At 50.1% G+C, this 19,080-nt stretch overlaps 1 protein-coding gene across 1 annotated transcript in view; it reads right to left on the minus strand.

The window, feature by feature from the left end:
- Positions 1-704: 704 nt before the first annotated feature.
- Positions 705-19,080, minus strand: part of LOC119962312 (TGF-beta receptor type-1-like) — a 132,990-nt gene continuing 114,614 nt past the window's right edge. The window contains exon 8 of the mRNA XM_038790296.1: positions 705-893. Coding sequence (XP_038646224.1) covers positions 705-893 — 189 coding nt within the window. The remainder of the gene's footprint in view (positions 894-19,080) is intronic.

Consider the following 19,080-nt stretch of genomic DNA (forward strand, 5'->3'; position numbering starts at 1 on the left):
TTGTCACGTCTGGTTTCCATTTTTGGAAACCGGTACTGATTGATGCCGGCCTCACCAGCTGCTGGGGCCAATGAATCCCAGGAGACGGGAGACTCCAGCCTCAAGTCTTATTTAAATATGCTAATCAGTATTATGGCCAGTGAGGGCGTGATCCAATTTCCACCGATGTCGTGGGTTGGGAGCATTGTGATCATTTTGGCAAACGGCGAAAACCTCCAGTGAATAGCAGTGTCGGTGCCAGGAGCAATGCGGCTGGAAAATCGCACGCATGATTTAACACCAGTCTCGCATTTTGTTTATGAATTAAAGAGCTATTCTCAAGGAAACAGACACTTTTAAATAACAATTACAAATTATTGTGTCAAAAATCAGAGGCTTTGTAATATTCTATGTTTTCTTTCTTGGTACAATATCAGAAGAAAAATGCCATAAGTAATTTAACCAGCCAGATAATTTACCCTGCAAAGCTAATTGGCCTAATCTTATTTATATTGGTTGCACAGATACCAAAACCAAAAATCCATTTGTTTAGGATGAAAATTCCTCTCATGCCAATTATTATGTTGTTATGCTATTTATTTAATTATTATGCCATATGTTGTTATGCGATTTAATTTACATGCCCAGTCTATTTTTGGCATCTATTAACTAATATTCATTCAAATTTATCACTTTGTGTCCTTTGTAAAGATAAATAATGATCCTCAATATATTTCCAAAAGCAACTTCTCAACACTGAGATTTTGATGTTTGGCAGCTGAATGATCATTGAATCCTCCCTCTTTCTGCACACTTAACTGGGAGGTGGTTTTCTTGATGCGAAGTGCTGTTAGTCGTGCTGCTCCATTGGCACACCAACATTCCTGCATAATCTTCCCCATCTTCCACAGTGCCTTTAAAATAAAACAAAGTCAAATTTCACACTTATTTGCTTCAATAATCAGTCAGCACTGCTGTTGGGAGTATAGTGTGCACTGCAATTACTAATCGCAGTAAAAATAAGTTTCTTCGTCATCTATTCTTTGGTATTGTCCATATTTTCTGAGTTTCTAGCAGCGATATTTTAGTTATAATTTTAAAACGGGTGGATCAAATAAGTACAGATCTCATTCACTCAATATGAATCAAACCCTTACACCATTTTAGGGCAAAAGCTGATGGGCTCAGTTCTCAGTTTAATTCTTCTCAAATCCATTTATTTTTCCTAGCAACCTCAACTGAATTCCTGAGAAAGGCAGGATGGTTTTATAAAGTGAGCGGCCAAAGTCTCCTGATGGCAATTGGCCTATATTTCCCAGGCTATAGTGCTGTGTGGACTGTTATTTTCACTGAAAAATTGAGGAAAGTAATTGTACAGTTGGTCTAAGTACCCAATGTAGAGTTACTTTTCTCTGAAGAAACTTTAATCGCACCCATCATGTGAATCACATCTAGGAAATTTGTAGGCCTATTATAGCGAATCAGATAGCATATAATCAATAAATCTTTCCAGGTTCAAAGATGAGGATCTATTATGCTACTGGCCGCATACCATGTGCTGCCAGATAACAGGAAGGAGGCAAATGTGTGAATAATAATAATCTTCATTGTCACAAGTAAAATTGGGGAGACTAGAATCGGAGGAGTGCAGATACCTTCTGAGGATTGTAGGGCTGGAGAAGATCACAGTGATAAAGATGGACAAAGCCATGGAGGAATTTGAAAACAAGGATGAGAATTTAACAATCGAGGCTTTGCTTAACTGAGAACCAAAGTAGGTCAGTGAGCACAAGGGTGATAATAATAATAATCTTTATTAGTGTCACAAGTAATGAAGTTACTGTGAAAAGCCGCTAGTCGCCTCACTCCGGCACCTGTTTGGGTACACTGAGGGGGAATTCAGAATTTCCAATTCACCTGACAAGCATGACTGTCGGGACTTGTGAGAAGAAACTGAAGCACCTGGAGGGAACCCACGCAGACACGGGGAGAACATGCAGACTCTGCATAGTCAGTAACCCAAGCCAGGAATTGAACCCAGGTCCCTGGGAGCGCTGTGAAGCAACAGTGCTAACCACTGTGTTACTGTGCTGCCCTTCAATGGGTCAATGGAACTTGGCTGTTCCATTAAAGGGTAGAAATTTGGGAGGCCAGCCAAGTGTGAGTTGGAACTGTCAAGTGCCCTATGTGTTTTATAGGCAGTGAAGTATTTTTAATGTGTAGCTACTCTTGTCATATAGGAAACGGACCAGGTAATTTGCAGGAGCAAGACAACACAAACAACAACATGATAATCACCAGATGACCTGCTTTAATGATGTTGTTTGGATGATAAATATTCACCAAGATACTGGGAACAATTCCCTTGCACTTCCTCAAAATAATGCTTTGACATCTTTCATGTTAACTTGAGAGTGTTCAGCACCATGTACCCCAGACTTTTGCAATGCAACTTATATGTTGTCAGAAAAGGGAAACAGCTCCCTAAACAGCTACCGGAGACATTTATCTTGGCCTCCAGTGGAATACTAATGATGTTTCTCTTCTCCTCTAAAAGTACTACTGACTCTATATTATCTATATTGAAGTTGGGAACTTCACAGTTAAGTCCAGCAGCTTTCTCAATTTCCTGCATCGTCAATCGTCACGTTAACTTGTGATAATTCTGTACTTTTCCGATCTCTTGGCATAACCTTGCGGCCCTCTCCCCAACTCCCTGCCTTGTACACTGTGGATGTACCTGCCGTGTTATTCACCCTGGGGTAACATGGGCTGCAACTGCATGCAGTTGGACTGTAAAGCAGGCATCAAACTTAGACGTTGGTTCAATAAGATTTATTGAACTTCTGTAACAATGCACACAGCTTGCTGAGGGTTGACACTCTACTACTCTAAGTGTGCTAACTATACCTAACTAGACCAGACTAGCTCTGAGCCACGTGTAGAAAGTGCTAACTGATATATACATCCTGACTATTACTACAGTTTTCACCAGTGGAAAGAGGCGGAGTGCTGATGACGCATGTTTTATAGTAGGAAGCCCCCCTCTAGTGTTCTGTCTGGTGATTGGTTATGTTCTGTCCTGTGTGTTGATTGGCTAACCTGGGTGTCTGTCACTGCCTGTCTTTACCTCATGATGTACATGAGTGCATATTATGACATACCCTCTTTTTAAAAAAAATTTGTCGGTTGCTTAGAACATATACGCCATGTATACAGATACGACTATTCACAGCGAATGGCAAGTGAATGCATATGTACATGGAAGGTGTCTAGCGTGCAGATACAGAACAATATGTACAAAAGAAATGTCTACAAGTCCAATCTCTGGGGTTGGCGTCGGATCCTTGTCGATCGCCTGAGAGGTGGAGATGGGGACGACGACGCCTTAACAGGCGCGATCGCAGCCAGATTGGTGGCCTCGTGGAGCAAGGTGTCTGGAGAAGGCATAATGACAGCTGGAAAAGTGAGATTCGGTGGTGGGCAGGCAAGTTTACATAGTGCCCTTCTGTTGCACCTGACAATGGAGCCATCAGCCATACGAACCACGAACGACCTGGGAGCAGCCTGTCGAACAATAACATCTGGAGCTGACCAGTTACTATATCAGGTAACTTGATGTGAACAGCACCTTCTGGAGAGAGCACAGGCAAATCAATAGCATGAGCATCGTATGTCAGTTTTTGCCGGTTTCTGAGTTGCTGCACCTTTTGCAGCACTGGGAGTTGATCCAGGTCAGATAAATGAATGGCCGGAACAGTCGTCCGCAGGTCTCTATTCATAAGGAGTTGTGCTGGAGACATACTGGTGGACAGAGGGGTTTCCCCGTACGCCAACAGCGCAAGGTTAAAGTCAGATGCCGAGTCTGCAGCCTTGCAGAGCAGTGGCTTCACGATATGGACCCCTTTTTCGACCTGCCCATTAGATTGCAGGTAATGCGGGCTTGAGGTAATGTGCTTAAATTGGTACAGCTTTGCGAAGTTGGACCACTCTTGGCTGGGGAAGCAGGGACTGTTGTCACTCATGACAGTGAGCGGAATACCATGCCTGGCAAATGTCTCCTTGCAGGCCTTGATGGCTGTCCTTGATGTGAGGTCTAACAACTTCACCACTTCCGGGTAACTCGAGAAGTAATCGATGATGAGCACATAGTCACACCCATTGGTGTGAAAAAGGTCGATTCCCACCTTAGACCACGGAGAGGTCACGATCTCGTGTTGCTGGAGTGTTTCCTTGGCCTGAGCAGGCGGGAAGCGCTGGCAGGTCGCACAATTGAGGACCATGTTGGATATGTCCTGGTTGATCCCAGGCTAATAGACAGCCTGCTGGGCCCTGCGCCTGCATTTTTCGATACCGAGGTGTCCCTCGTGGATCTGTTTGAGCACAAAGCTTTGGAGGCTGCAAGGAATAACGATACGATCTAGCTTGAGGAGGATTCCCTCAACGACTGTTGGGTCGTCCTTAACATTAAAGAACTGGGGGCATTTCCCTTTCTGCCAACCATTTGCAAGGTGATACAGGACCCGTTACAGAAGAGGGTCCTTGGCAGTCTCTTCTCGAATGTTGACCACTCTTTCATCTGAGGCCGGGAGGTTGCTGGCACACAGTTGCAACAGTGCCTCAATTTGGCGGATGAAGTTGACCTGTTCACAGGGCGAGGTGATGGTGCGCGACAGGCATCCGCAATGATTATCTCCTTGCCTGGTGTGTATGCCATACCTGCGGAGTCGAAGGAGAATGCGCTGAAGCCTGGGTGTCATGTCATTCAGGTCCTTATGAATGATATGGACTAAGAGTCTGTGGTCAGTCTCTACTGTGAAGGTTGGTAGACCGTAGATGTAGTAATAGAACTTTACAATGCCGGTTAGGAGGCCCAGGCACTCTTTTTCTATCTGAGCACACCTCTGCTCAGTGGGAGTCCTGGCCCTTGACGCATAGGCCACTACAGCCCAGGATGAGGCGTCATCCTTCTGAAGGAGCACCACACCAATGCAGCCTTGCTGGCATCCATGGAGATTTTTGTCTCCCTCTCCGGGTCAAAAAATGCTAGTACCGGAGCAGAGGTAAGCTTTGCCTTTAACTCGAGCCACTCTGCTTGATGGGTGGGTAGCCACTGGAAGGCAGTGGACTTCCTCACCAGATGTCTGAGAGCCGTGGTGTGCGATGCGAGGTTGGCAATGAACTTTCCCAAGAAGTTAACCATACCGAGGAAGCGTAGTAACGCCTTTTTGTCTTCAGGGGTCTTCATGGTCTTCATGACCTTGACTTTGTTCGAGTCTGGTTGCACACCCTGCTGGGATATTTGATTGCCCAAAAACTTGATTGATGACATGCCAAAGGAGCACTTGGCCTTGTTCAACTTGAGGCCGTTTGCATGGCTGCGTTGAAAGACTTGTTTGAGGCGAGATGTGTGTTCCTCTGGGGTCGTGGACCATATTATTGCATCATCGACGTAGACCCGCACACCCTCAATGCCCTCCAGCATCTGTTCCATGATCCTGTGAAAGATTTCAGAGGCTGAAACAATACCGAGCGGCATGCGGTTGTAACAGTACCTTCCAAAAGGTGTATTAAACGTGCAGAGCTTCCAGCTGGACTCGTCCAATTGCATCTGCCAGAAACCACGCGATGCATCTAGCTTTGTAAATAATTTGGCGTGAGTCATCTCACTGGTCAGCTCCTCCCGCTTCGGGATCGGGTAGTGTTCCCGCATTAACATTCCGGGTAAGATCTTTGGGATCTATACATATGCGCAACTCTGCTGAGGGCTCCTTCTCACAGACCATCGAGCTGACCCAGTCAGTCGGTTCCGTCACTTTAGAGATTATACCCAGGTCTTGGAGCTCCTGCAGCTGTAACTTTGAACGTTCCTTCAGAGAAGCCGGCACCCGGCGTGGTGCATGGATCACAGGCGTGGCATCAAGCCTGAGTAAGATTTTGTCACAGTCTGGCAGCGTACCCATCCCACTGAACACATCCGGGTATTGTGACAGGATTTTGTCAGCCTGAAGATTCACATTGGCAGGGGACATGGCATTTACACGCTGGACGAGATTGAGTAGCTTGCATGCATGGGCACCAAGCCGGGAAGCCTTGTCAGGCTTGACTATTTCGAATCGCAGTGTGGCATTGATTGTCTTGTTGGAAACATGCAGGTGACAAGACCCTCATGCAGTGATGGCATTGCCATTATAATCAAGAAGCTTGCAGGCCAGCGGAAGAATTTTTGGTTGCCTTTTGATGTGATCAAGATCTGCTTGAGATATGAGATTGGCTGAAGCACCAATGTCCAGCTTGAACCGAATGCTGCACTGGTTAACGTGTATGACAGCACGCCATTCGTCCGCAGAATCCACATTGAGCATAGATAGGCGTGTTGCTGAATTTGAGGAGGCCTTGTCACACGTAGTAATGATGCCCACACGACATGGGGACTCCAGGCCGTCATCATCTGGATCCGTAGTGCTACCAGGATCAGAATCCAGCAGCCCTTGCTGCATAGATCGAACGCGTTTGCGTTGGAAGCAGGATCGCTGGCCCATGACCGGTGGTGCAGACCTGAACATGGCTGCATAATGTCCATGCTTCCCACAATTTAAACATCGCCTACCTCTTGCAGGGCATTGCCGCTTTAAGTGGGCGGTACTGCAGTTCATGACATTGACGTTGTAACGCTACGTGCGGCGTCGCACATGCGCAGTGTGGTCTTCGGCCACTTCATTCTCCCATCCGTGCGGCGCATACGTGGGACCCGGGAAAAGCGCGTGAAATGGCCGCCTTCGTCGATTCTAAGGCGCCGCATCCGGACAATGGCCTGTACACTCTCCGACTCGTGGGAGGCAAGTTGGTCTTGTTCTGCCGATTTAAGGTGGGAGTAGCAACTTTTAAAAAAAATTTAGAGTGGCCAATTCAATTTTTTCCAATTAAGGGTAATTTAGTGTGGCCAATCCACCAACCCTGCACATCTTTGGGTTCTGGGGGCGAAACCCTCACAAACATGGGGAGAATGTGCAAACTCCACACGGACAGTGACCCAGAGCCGGGATCAAACCTGGGGCCTTGGCACTGTGAGGCAGCAGTGGTATCCACTGAGCCACCGTGCTGCCCGGAGTAGCGACTTTTTGCCTGTTCATGCACTTTACACATCTCGATTGCGACTGGCAGGGTCATGTTTTTTATTTTTAGGAGCTGCTCCTGAAGGGCGTCAGAGTGGACCCCAAACACGATCTGATCCCTGATGATGGAATCAGCGGTGTCACCATAGTTGCAGGACTGCGCTAATATACGGAGATGAGTTAGAAAGGATTGGAAAGATTCATCCTTACCCTGAAGGCCTTGTCCTCGCCGTCGGCTAAAGTGAACAAATTGAAAATTTGGATGGCTTGGTCCCCCGCAGTCGATAGGAGCAGCGTGATTTTTCTGGCATCAGACGCATCCTCGAGGCCCGAGGCCTCAATGTAGAGACTAAACTTCTGCTTGAAGACCCGCCAGTTGGCACCGAGATTGCCGAAGATCTGTAGCTGTGGAGGGGTCTGGATCTTCTCCATGCCGCTGGAAGGCACTTGCTGGTCGTCACTGAATTATTCAAGGTAAATTCCTTAGATGAAGTCGACTCCTGGTACCATGTTGTGTTATTCACCCTGGGATAATACGGTCTGCAACTGGATGCAGTTGACTGTAAAGCAGACACCAAACTTAGACGTTGGTTCAATAAGATTTATTGGACTTCTGTAACAGTGCACACTGTTTGCTGTGGGTTGACACTCTACTACTCTCAGTGTACTAACTCTAACTAACTAGACCAGACTAGCTCTGATCCACATGTAGAAGGTGCTAACTGATATATATACCCTGACTGTCACTATAGTTGTCACCAGTGAAAAGAGGCAGAGTGCTGATGCCTCGTGTGTTTTATAGTACGAAGCCCTCCTCTAGTGTTCTGTCTAGTGATTGGTTGTGTTCTGTCCTGTGTGTTGATTGGCTAACCTGGGTGTCTGTCACTGCCTGTCTTTACCTCATGATGTGCATGAGTGCATATTATGACAGTAGTCTGGGGGCCAATGTTAATTCATTCTGAGGCTAGATGGTAAAGTTGGAAACTGGACACCAATATTTTACTTAATGTATTTACAGAATGCAACAATATGACTTTCTCCTCTTGAACCAACACCAAATATCCCATAAGTCTCTCTTTTAATAATAAAACAGATCACTTTTACACTAATAAGTTGAATCCTTAACCTTTTTCAGTCTCACGTTTCGTCAAATGTACTTTTTAAAATTAATTCGTGGGATGTGGGCATCTCGCTGGCTAGGCCAGCTTTTAAAAAAAATATTTTTTCAGTAACATTTGCCATGGGTAACACATCATGGTTAACCACAATTGGGGATTTTAAAAGAATTTACTTGCCAATTCCGTGAGTGTTTAACTGTTTAAGTGCTGTGAATGTAAAAGACACACAGACAGGTTTTCTTGTAAGTTTGAAAAGGAAAGAAATAATGGGCGGGGTTCTCTGATCCTGAGGCTAAGTATTGACGTTACGTTTTACGACGGCTTCAACAGGTCCCCAGGATCAGCGATCCTGAGCCCTGTGTTATTCCTTGTTTCGTCTAGAGACTGGTGAGAATGATCTGATGTTGCATTGGTGTTGGTGACATCAGTCATTTGTGGTGGATTTGATTCCTCTTCTTTGCTTCCTTGGTGCACCGCTTCTGTAGTCATTTGTGGTGGATTTGATTCCTCTTCTTTGCTTTCTTGGTGCTCCTCTTCTGGAGTCAAAATCTTCACGATTTAATTTTCTTGTTGGTCTTGGTGCTCCTCTTCTGGAGTCAAAATCTTCAAGATTTCATTCTCTTGTGGGTCTTGATGCTCCTCTTCTGGAGTGAAAATCTTCACAATTTCATTCTCTTGCGGGTCTTGGTGCTCCTCTTATGGAGTCAAAATCTTCACGATTTTGATTGACGTGGTCTCTCTGGACTCTTGGTGCTCCTTTTCTGGAGTCAAAATCTTCAAGATTGCAGTTGACGTGGTCTCTCTGGACTCTTGGGTAGCCCTACCCTGATTGTTGAGCGCTTCTGTACAAACGAGCTGAGTTCTGTCCGTCTCGCTGTGATCAGATTGTCACTGTTTTCACATACAGTTGGTAGCCTTACATTGTCTTCTTGTTGATTAGGTGACCTTGGTAGACTTTCATGGTCTGCTTGTGGTTGCTCAGATACAGTGGGTTGACCTTCATGGTCTTGTTCATGCATGGCGTTCACAATGGAGTGTTTGTTTGCTTCCATTTTTGAGTCTGTCACCGAGCTGTCTGTGGAGGCTTTCATCACTCTCTTTGTGGAGGCTTGCGTCGCTCTCTTTGTGGAGGCTTGCGTCGCTCTCTTTGTGGAGTCTTTCATCACTCGCTCTGTGGAGTCCTTCATTGCTTTTCCTGTGGAGTCTGTCATCGCTCTCTCTGTGGAGTCTGTCATCACTCTCTTTGTGGAGTCGTGCAGTGTTCTCGCTGTAGAGTCGATCTGTGTTCTCTCAACGGAGTCATTCTGTGCTCTCTGTGTGGCATCATCTTCGTCTTGGGTATTGCTATCATCCAATGTATCGACGACCTGCCATGGCATTGGATCCATCTACCATGAGAAGCGTAGTGTTGAACTTTTCAACCTTGTTCTGATGCTGTGATCAGCATATCCGAATAACTCAGCCACATCTGAGCAGTACTGTTCGAAAAACAAATCATCTTTTTTTGTTTCAGATTTGGTATCGTTCTCTTTATCGTTTTTTGTTTTGTATTTGTTATTGTTCTCTTCACTTTGGGTGGTGCAGACTGCTTGTTCCAGGGTGTTGTGAGAGTTATTTTCAACTGGTGGTGTAAGTTCAGGCATTGTTCTGTCTTTTGAAGTAAGAAAATTGGGTGTTACAGCTTTAAGTTTCTTGCTTTCAATTTTCGGGCATTTCCCTTTTAAGTGGGCGTGGTCCAGGTCCTCTGACATCATGACGCTCGTGATGTCATGCGTAGCAATCAATTGTGCATGCGCAAATCGATCTTCCTTTACTGTGCGGTTTTTTGGCCACTGCAACCAAAACTTCTTTTTCTAACTGCGCATGCGCAGAATGCAAAACGGCTGATTTTAACTCCGCATGCACGGCTTCTGTTTCCTGTGCATGCGTAGATGCAGATTTTTGTCTTTTGTTCCCCGGAGACTGTAAAATGTGCTCGGACGCCATTTTACAGTGGACTTCAGCGTTTTTTCTTTGTAAGAAGTTCAAGTTATTTTTTCCTTTCGATCTGGACTTTTCACTCGCGATTTCTACACTGAACCCTTTCTGTTCTGGTAATGATTGTTTGAATTTTGCAGCACTCATTCCCTGTGCAGTTTGGTCTGTGAGCATACAGTACTGTTCAAATTCCATACAGTGCTCTTCAAATTTTTTTAGTATTACTTCTAATTTGGTGCTGTCTTCACCTTTCAAGTATTTAAAGCAATTATATATTTCTCTAGTTTCATGTCCTGCGATGAGCAGTGCTATTTTCATTTCTTCTGAGGCTGCTTTTAAATCATTAGCTATGATATATATATCGAACATATGTTTCAATATTTTCCATTCGTTACTTAAATTACCAGTTGTGTTCAGCTGAGGTGTGGTTCCAATAGATATCATCGAATTAGCGAAGTCTTCCCACGTTGAATGTCCGGTAGGGTTTTCCTTGCCATTTTGGTCTTTCTGTGTCTGCAGCTTGTGTAATCTTCGAGTAAGCATTCTGAAGACTCCTGGTACCATGTGTTATTCCTTCTGTCTTAATAACGCTCGTAGTCCCAAAGTTGAAATAAATGCTTTATTGTGAGTTTGTTCTCTCTTCAGTGCTTAAACCATGTTACATCTGTGCTGCCAGTCTGCGTCTGCCCAGCAGCTCCCGACCCTGTGAAGTGTCCTGACTTCCTATTTGTCTCTTTTATACCTCCTGTGCTCCCTCTAGTGATTGCTCAGTTGTATTGCATCTACATTGACCCCTTGCTTAATTTACACAAATATACAGAGGCGGAATTCTCCGACCCCCGCAGGGTCGGGGAATCGCCCGGAGCCGGCGTAAATCCCGTCCCCGCCGTGGCCGGAATTTTCTGCCACCCGGGAATCGGCAGGAGCGGGAATCACACCCCACCGATCGGCGTGCCCCCCACGGCGATTCTCTGGCCCGCAATGGGCCGAAGTCCCGCCGCTGACAGGCCAATCCCTCCGACGTGGTTTAAACCACCTCTGGTGCCGGCGGGATTGGTGGTGCGAGCGGGCCCCAAGTGTCCTGGGGGGGGGGGGGCCGCGGGGCGATTGGACCCCGGGGGGTGCCCCCACGGTGTCCTGGCCTGTGATCGGGGCCCACTGATCGGCGGGAGGGCCATTGCTGTGGGGGCACTCTTTTTCTTCCGCTGCCGCCGCGGCCTCCACCATGGCGGAGGCGGAAGAGACCCCGCTACTGCGCATGCGCCGGTGATGACGTCAGCGGCCGCTGACGCACCGGTGCATGCATGGACCGGCGAAGGCCTTTTGGCCAGCCCCGACGCCGGGCGGCGTAGCGCCAAAGGCCATTGGCACCGGTTTTGGCGCCATCGGCGGAGCGGATGAATTCCGCACCTTTGGAGAGGCCCAACGCCAGAGTGGTTGGCGCCACTCCGCTGCACCGGGACCCCCCGCCCCGCTGGGTAGGGGTGAATCCCGGCCCAGGTCACCACAAGCCTTACAGAGGGCCAGCATGGCACTGGGGCAACTCACGCAGCTCCAGCTGCCGATAACAGTGTCAAACGGGTGCCGCGGGCCTGCGCATGTGTGCTGCGGCCGGTGTGAACTCACGCATGCGCGGTAGCTTCCTTCTCCGTGCCGGCCCCGATGAAACATGGCGGAGAGCAACAGGAGCCGGCATGGAGTAAATGAGGCCCCCACCAGAAGAAGCTGGCCTGCTGATCGGTATGCCAGGCCATGGTGGAGCCCCCCCCCGCTGTCAGATCCCCCCTCCCCCTCCCCACCAGGCCGCCCCCCCCCCGGCAGGATGGACAGCGAGGTCCCGCCGGGTAAGACCACATGTGAACGACGCCGGTGTGACTCGGGCTATCTTGGCGGCCACTCGGCCCATCCCACGCGGAAAATCGCTGTGGTGGCCTCGTAGAGCGGCTCCCCATCAGCACCGCGCCAACTGCACCGGTGCCAATGGTGCCGATTTTCCGGTGACCGGAGAATCTCCGGACTGGCGTCGGGGCGGCGTTGCAGGAATCGCGCCTCCCCGGCAATTCTCTGACCCGACCTCGGGGTCAGAGAGTCCCGCCCAATATTTGTTGTATTTAATATACCAATCTATAAACCAAATTTTAATAATGCTCCAACAAACACATACATTCAAGAGATTCACACACATACATAAGTTAAAGAGAAAGGGTAGGTTTAGTCCCAAAAGAAAGTTCCAAAAGAAATTTCATCATATACTGATATTGTGGATTGATGACTGGGATGGTTTCAGGCTTGGTTCGATGATCTTTCCAGATTCTGCACCCAAGATTATTTAAAATGCTGATCTATGTTCTGTCTTTTCCTCTGGAGTCAGTAGCTGTTTGGTTTAAGTTGAAGATGTTACTAACTTGTCTGTGGCATTTGACTGGTTAGAATACAGGCAGGGCACACACTTGTAGCATCTGGAGAGAGATGTGGGGGGGGAGGGGGGGGCTACAAGTTCTCTTCTTGCTGTTACCCACTGAACATCTTTCTTGTCTCTCGCTTGGAACTCAGTTTCTCTTCACACAAAGGGCTGGCCTGCTGCCACAGGAACTTTTCTTCACAAATTAGCCAGTTACCAAATATGTTCATAATAAGTTCATTCCAAGTCCATTGCTCAGAGTGATTGAGTCCAATAACTTGGTCTGCACCCACCTGAATAGCAGATTATGTCTGAATGTCTTTGAGTAGTTCGGGAGATGGACATTCGCACTTACTTAAATTTGTTGTCCACAGTAGGCTATATCCAGACAGCCTGACTCCATTCTGGCAGTTCTGTAAATTACACGATGCAGTCATTTACATCTTCTGCCATTTTGAGATTGGCAATTTAGTCCCTCAAGTCTTGTTGAAAACTTATTCTGTGGCTTAAACCCATTAAACCCATCAGGGTAGCATGGTGGTTAGCATAAATGCTTCACAGCTCCAGGGTCCCAGGTTCGATTCCCGGCTGGGTCACTGTCTGTGTGGAGTCTGCACGTCCTCCCCCTGTGTGCGTGGGTTTCCTCCGGGTGCTCCGGTTTCCTCCCACAGTCCAAAGATGTGCGGGTTAGGTGGATTGGCCATGCTAAATTGCCCGTAGTGTCCTAATAAAAGTAAGGTTAAGGGGGGGTTGTTGGGTTACGGGTATAGGGTGGATACGTGGGTTTGAGTGGGGTGATCATGGCTCGGCACAGCATTGAGGGCCGAAGGGCCTGTTCTGTGCTGTACTGTTCTATGTTCTATGTTCTATGTTAATCACCAGTCGTTTTTTGATATAAAACACAGTTTTAGAACAGTTCCAATACATCAAAACTAATATCTGGGCCGGGATTCTCCACTACCCGGCGGGGCGGGGGGTCCCGTCGGGACGGAGTGGTGTGAACCACTCCGGCGTCGGGCCTCCCCTAAGGTGCGGAATTCTCCACACCTTTAGGAGCCAAGCCCTCACCTTTGGCGCCCCGCCAGCCGGGGTCATGGCGGGGCGGAAGAAAAAGAGTTCCCCCACGGCACAGGCCCACCCGCCAATCGGTGGGCTCCGATCGCGGGCTAGGCCACCGTGGGGGTACCCCCCGGGGTCACATCGACCCCCGCCTCCCCCCACAGACCCCGGAGGCCGCCCGCGCTGCCAATCCCTCCGGTACCAGAGGTGGTTTAAACCATGCCGGCGGGAAAGGCCAGTCAGCGGCGGCACTTCGGCCCATCGCGGGCCGGAGAATCGCCGCGGTGGGCCCGCCGACCGGTGCGGCGCAATTCCCGCCCCAGCCAAATCTCGGGGGTTGGAAAATTCCACCCCTGGTCTTGTCTGAGTGCATGGCAAATTTACCCAATCAGATTGTTTAACTGCTGTTTCTCATCGGGAAGCCCGCATTCCATGAAGCTCACAGGGAGGTTAATCGTCCTATCCCTGTCGTCTCGTGCAGATTATTACATCCCTCCCATCCAGCCTCTCTCTGTTGGGCCCCCAGGGGGCGATGCCCCATAACCCTCTGGTGCCAGAGAGATCTTTGCAGCAGCTTTCTCCTCTGTAAGAGTTTTGAGTAACACTGGTTTCGTGCACCTGAGGTGGTCCGCATGCTTCTTGAGTGTTCTTTCTTGTGCTTGGATTCGGTATGAGACAGGCCCAGTCATACTACCCTCCCAGGAACCGACTTGGCGCCGTTGCCGAAGTTCCAGATACAAACTGCTTCACCTGGCGCACACCATCTGGTCTGCGTGAGCCTGCCTGGGCTACGCACCTGTTTTTCCTGACTGCACCATACTTTCCCAAGGACTACGACTCGAGTCCACCATAGGAGGTTGCCATCCTCGATGCTGAACTCTGATATCTTGGCCGGGCAACTTCTGGTGCTGACCTCTGTATAGCACGATGTAGCGGACTTCTGACATTAAAGGCTGTTACTTTGTCCACTCGCGGATTTGGACCGGTAGTGTGTGCATGAATATCAACCTGCCAACAACTTTGTTGGCCTTTGGAGGAGACAGTGGATGCGTCGGCAGCAGGAATCTACGCAACACGTCGGTGGTTGCAATATTGTGCCTGGCCAATTTTCAAATGTATACACATACGCCGCTGATAATGGGGCTGATGTGACCATCAATTCACAAGACACGTGGTTGGAAGTGAACAGTGGTTTTAATAGTCTTACAACAGAGACTGCCTGCGACGTGATGAACTGACAGGCAGGCTCACGACTGCAAAGCTTTATACTTCTGGTTAGTGGGAGGAGCCATGGGCGGAGCCCAGTATAAACTCCTCATCTCCCCCTATGGGCAGTGCCGCACAACTGCTCGTATACCGAGCTAACATGAATACAGCACATCATATAACAACAGTGTGAATTACGCGGAATGTGATTCACCAAATTCACCCCCTGTAAAAAAATCAAGTCCAGCGGGGGTGATGTGTCTACAAATGACAAATTACAAATTACAGATTACAAATTACAAATTGAGTTGATGCGGCGGCCGAGTCGTCCTCTGGGATCGACGAAGCACCGGGGTTGCAGCCTCTTCTGGTGGCTGTGGTGGCGGTCGGCGAGGGCACCGTGGCGGACTCCGGGGGTGATTCGGCCAGAGCTTCATATCCGACTGGTTCGACTGGTGATGGGGAGCGCCGGAAACCCAAGGGCGCGGGGGCACAGGGGCGCGGAGCACGGGCAGCGGACCTACAGGCATGGGGGTGCCGGGCGCGGGGGGTTGGGAGGGGTATAGTGCGAGGGGCACCTCGGCGGAAGTAGTGTCAGAGTAGGATCCTGCAGACGCCAGGTCCCTGAGGGAAACAGTGTCCTGACGGTCATCAGGGTATTCGATGAACGCATATTGGGGGTTCGAGTGGAGTAGGAGCACTCTCTCAACGTGTGGGTCAGTTCTGTGGGTCCGGACGTGCTTCCGTAGGAGAACCGGGCCCGGTGTTTTCAACCATGCTGGGAGCGAAACCCCCGTGGTAGTGCCCCTGGAAAAAACAAATAGCCGCTCGTGAGGAGTCTGGTTGGTGCCCGTACATAGGAGGGACCTAATAGCATGGAGCGTGTCGGGGAGGACTTCCTGCCAATGGGAGGTCGGGAGCTTCCTGGACGGGAGGGTCAGTAGGACGGTATTCCAGACCGTCACGTTCGCCCTCTCCATCTGCCCGTTCCCCCTGGGGTTATAGCTGGTATTCCTGCTCGAGGCGGAGCCCTTTTCGAGCAGGTAGTGACGCAACTCATTGCTCATAAAGGACGGTCCCCTGTCGCTGTGTACATAGCTGGGGAAACCAAACAGGGAGAAGATACTATGCAGGGCCCTAATGACTGTGTGGGAGGTCATATCAGGGCACGGGATAGCAAAGGGGAAACGGGAGAACTCGTCTATTACGTTCAGGAAATACACATTCCTATTGGTCGAGGGGAATGGCCCTTTGAAACCGATACTTAGGCTAAGTATCGATTTCAAAGGGCCATGCTCAAAAAGGGCCATGCTCGAAAAGGGCATTGCCTCGAGCAGGAATACCAGCTATAACCCCAGGGGGAATGGGCAGGTGGAGAGGGCAAACGTGACGGCGTTCAAAGGGCCGGGAGGCCTTGACCAGGTGGGCCCTGTCTGGTCTATAGAAGTGTGGTTTGCACTCCGCACAGATCGGGCAATCCCTGGTGATGGCTTTTACCTCCTCGGTGGAGAAAGGCAGGTTTCGGGTTTTGATGTAGTGGGCGAGCCGGGTAACCCCCGGGTGGCAGAGGTCATTGTGGATAGCTTTGAGGCGGTCGTCTTGCGTGCTGGCGCACGTGCCAGGGACAGGGCATCTGGGGGCTCGTTGAGCTTCCCCGGTCGGTATATAATATCGTACTTGTAGGTGGAGAGTTCGATCCTCCACTGTAGGATCTTATCGTTTTTAATTTTGCCCCTTTGAGAGTTGTCGAACATAAAGGCAACCGATCTTTGGTCGGTGATGAGGGTGAACCTCCTACCTGCGAGGTAGTACCTCCAGTGACGTATAGCTTCCACAATGGCTTGCGCTTCCTCTTCGACCGAGGAGTGTCGAAGTTCCGAAGCAGAGAGGGTTCGGGAGACTGGTCTCCCTGCCTGATTTAGTGTGGCTGCGAGAGCGACCTCTGAGGCATCGCTCTCTACCTGGAAAGGGACGGATTCATCCACCGCCCGCATGGCCGCTTTGGCGATGTCCTCCTTGATACGAGTGAAGGCCTGACGAGCCTCATCTGATAGAGGGAAGAGTGTGGCCTTAAATAGTGGGCGGGCTTTGTCCGCATACTGAGGGACCCACTGGGCATAATATGAGAAAAACCCCAGGCACCTTTTGAGGGCCCTGGGACAATGAGGGAGAGGGAGTTGTAAGAGGGGGCGCGTACGGTCCGGGTCGGGGCCCAGGACTCCGTTTTCCACGACATAGCCGAGGATGGCTAGCCTGGTCGTGCAGAAAACGCACTTCTCCGTGTTGTAAGTAAGATTAGGTTTCTGGGCAGTTTGGAGAAATCGATGGAGGTTAGCGTCATGATCCTGCTGATCATGGCTGCAGATGGTGACATTATCCAGGTACGGAAACGTGGCCCGCAGCCCGTGCTTGTCCACCATTCGGTCCATTGCTCGTTGGAACACCGAGACCCCATTAGTGACGCCAAAGGGAACCCGGAAGAAGTGGAAGAGGCGGTCGTCGGCCTCAAACGCCGTGAAGTGGCGGTCCTCCGGGCTGATTGGGAGCTGGTGGTATGCAGACTTCAGATCCACGTGGAGAAGACGCGATAGTGGGCGATCTGATTCACCATGTCTGCAATCCTGGGGAGGGGGTACGCATCGAGGAGCGTGAACCGGTTAATGGTCTGGCTATAGTCCACTACCATTCGGAAATTTTCCCCGGTCTTGACGACCACCACCTGAGCTCTCCAGGGGCTATTACTGGCTTCTATGATCCGCTCACGTAGGAGCCTATGGACCTCGGTTCTGATAAACACCCTGTCCTGCAGGTTGTACCGCCTGCTGCGAGTGGCTACGGGTTTGCAGTCCGGCTTGAGATTGGCAAAGAGTGGAGGAGGGTCGATTTTTAGCGTAGTGAGGCTGCAAATAGTGAGCGGGGGTAAGGGCCCGCCGAAGCTGAGTGTGAGACTTTTCAGGTTACACTGGAAGTCGAGTCCCAGTAGGAGTGGGGCGCAGAGTTCAGGGAGCACGTACAGCTGGATGTTCGAGTAGATCGTGCCCTGGATCGTTACGGTCACGACCGTGCGCCCTTGGAGGTGAACAGAGTGGGAGCCCGAAGCGAGGGAGATAGTTTGCCGTGCAGGGAAAATAGGGAGCGAACAGCATCTTACCAGATCTGGGTGTACGAAGCTCTCGGTGTTCCCGGAGTCCAAGAGGCATGGTGTCCTGTACCCGTTGATTTCAATGGTCATCATGGAGTTGCGGAGATGTTTCGGACGCGATTGGTCCAACGTCACCGCGCTGAGTTGCGGGTAGTCGGCGGCTCGATCAGCTGTGCTGGAGTGGCCCCGTGATGACTGCCCTCTAAATTCGTAGCCTTCGAGGTGATTTTCTGAGTGAGGAGAGGAGGGATCCCAAGATGGCCGCCCCCGTGGATCACACGTGGCGAGCGGCGAGGAAGATGGCGGCCCCCATGACCTCCACGTGGCCGGCCGCGTGGAGGGGGGTTGCCAAGATGGCGGCCCCCATGAGTCGCACGTGTCGTTTGGGGGCGGTTTCGGAGTACAGGCTGCAGCATTTCGGGGCCTGCGGGCCTGTGGAGTTTGAAAACGAGTGCTCTGGGAGGCTGCGGGAGAGTTAGGAGATGGGGCATGCTTTGCCAGGCAGACCCATGCATAGTGTCCCTTACGACCGCAGCTGCTGCAGGTCGCGATACGGGCCGGGCAATACTGCCGTGGGTGCTGGGGCTGCCCGCAAAAATGGCACACTGGGGCTGCGTGATGGCTGGGTGGCCGCGTGGCGCAGGCCTGGGGCAGTCGCTGGTCGGGGGCCCAGGATGGGGTCGCTTGGTCCACGGGGAACGAGATGAGGCTGCGGAACGAGACCTCCATGGTGGTAGCCAATTCTACCGTGTCCTCTAGATTCTGGGCCCCTTTTTCGAGTAACCGCTGGCGTACATAATTTGATCTGAGGCCTGCCACGCACATCTCTAACGGCAAGTTCCATGTGCTGTTCGGCTGATACAGCCTGATAATTACAGTCCCGAGCTAAAGTCTTTAAGTCCCGCAGGAATTCTTCCAACGACTCCGCGGGGCGCTGGTGGCGGGTCGTAAAAATATGGCGCACGTAGACCACGTTGATGGGCCTCACGTACATTCGATCTAGCATGGCTAGGGTCCCCGTATACGAGTTGGTACTATTGAGTTGAGTAAATATGCGGTGGCTCACCCTTGCATGCAGAAGAC

This window comes from Scyliorhinus canicula, chromosome 2 (assembly GCF_902713615.1).
Source record: "Scyliorhinus canicula chromosome 2, sScyCan1.1, whole genome shotgun sequence".
Lineage (NCBI taxonomy): Eukaryota > Metazoa > Chordata > Chondrichthyes > Carcharhiniformes > Scyliorhinidae > Scyliorhinus > Scyliorhinus canicula.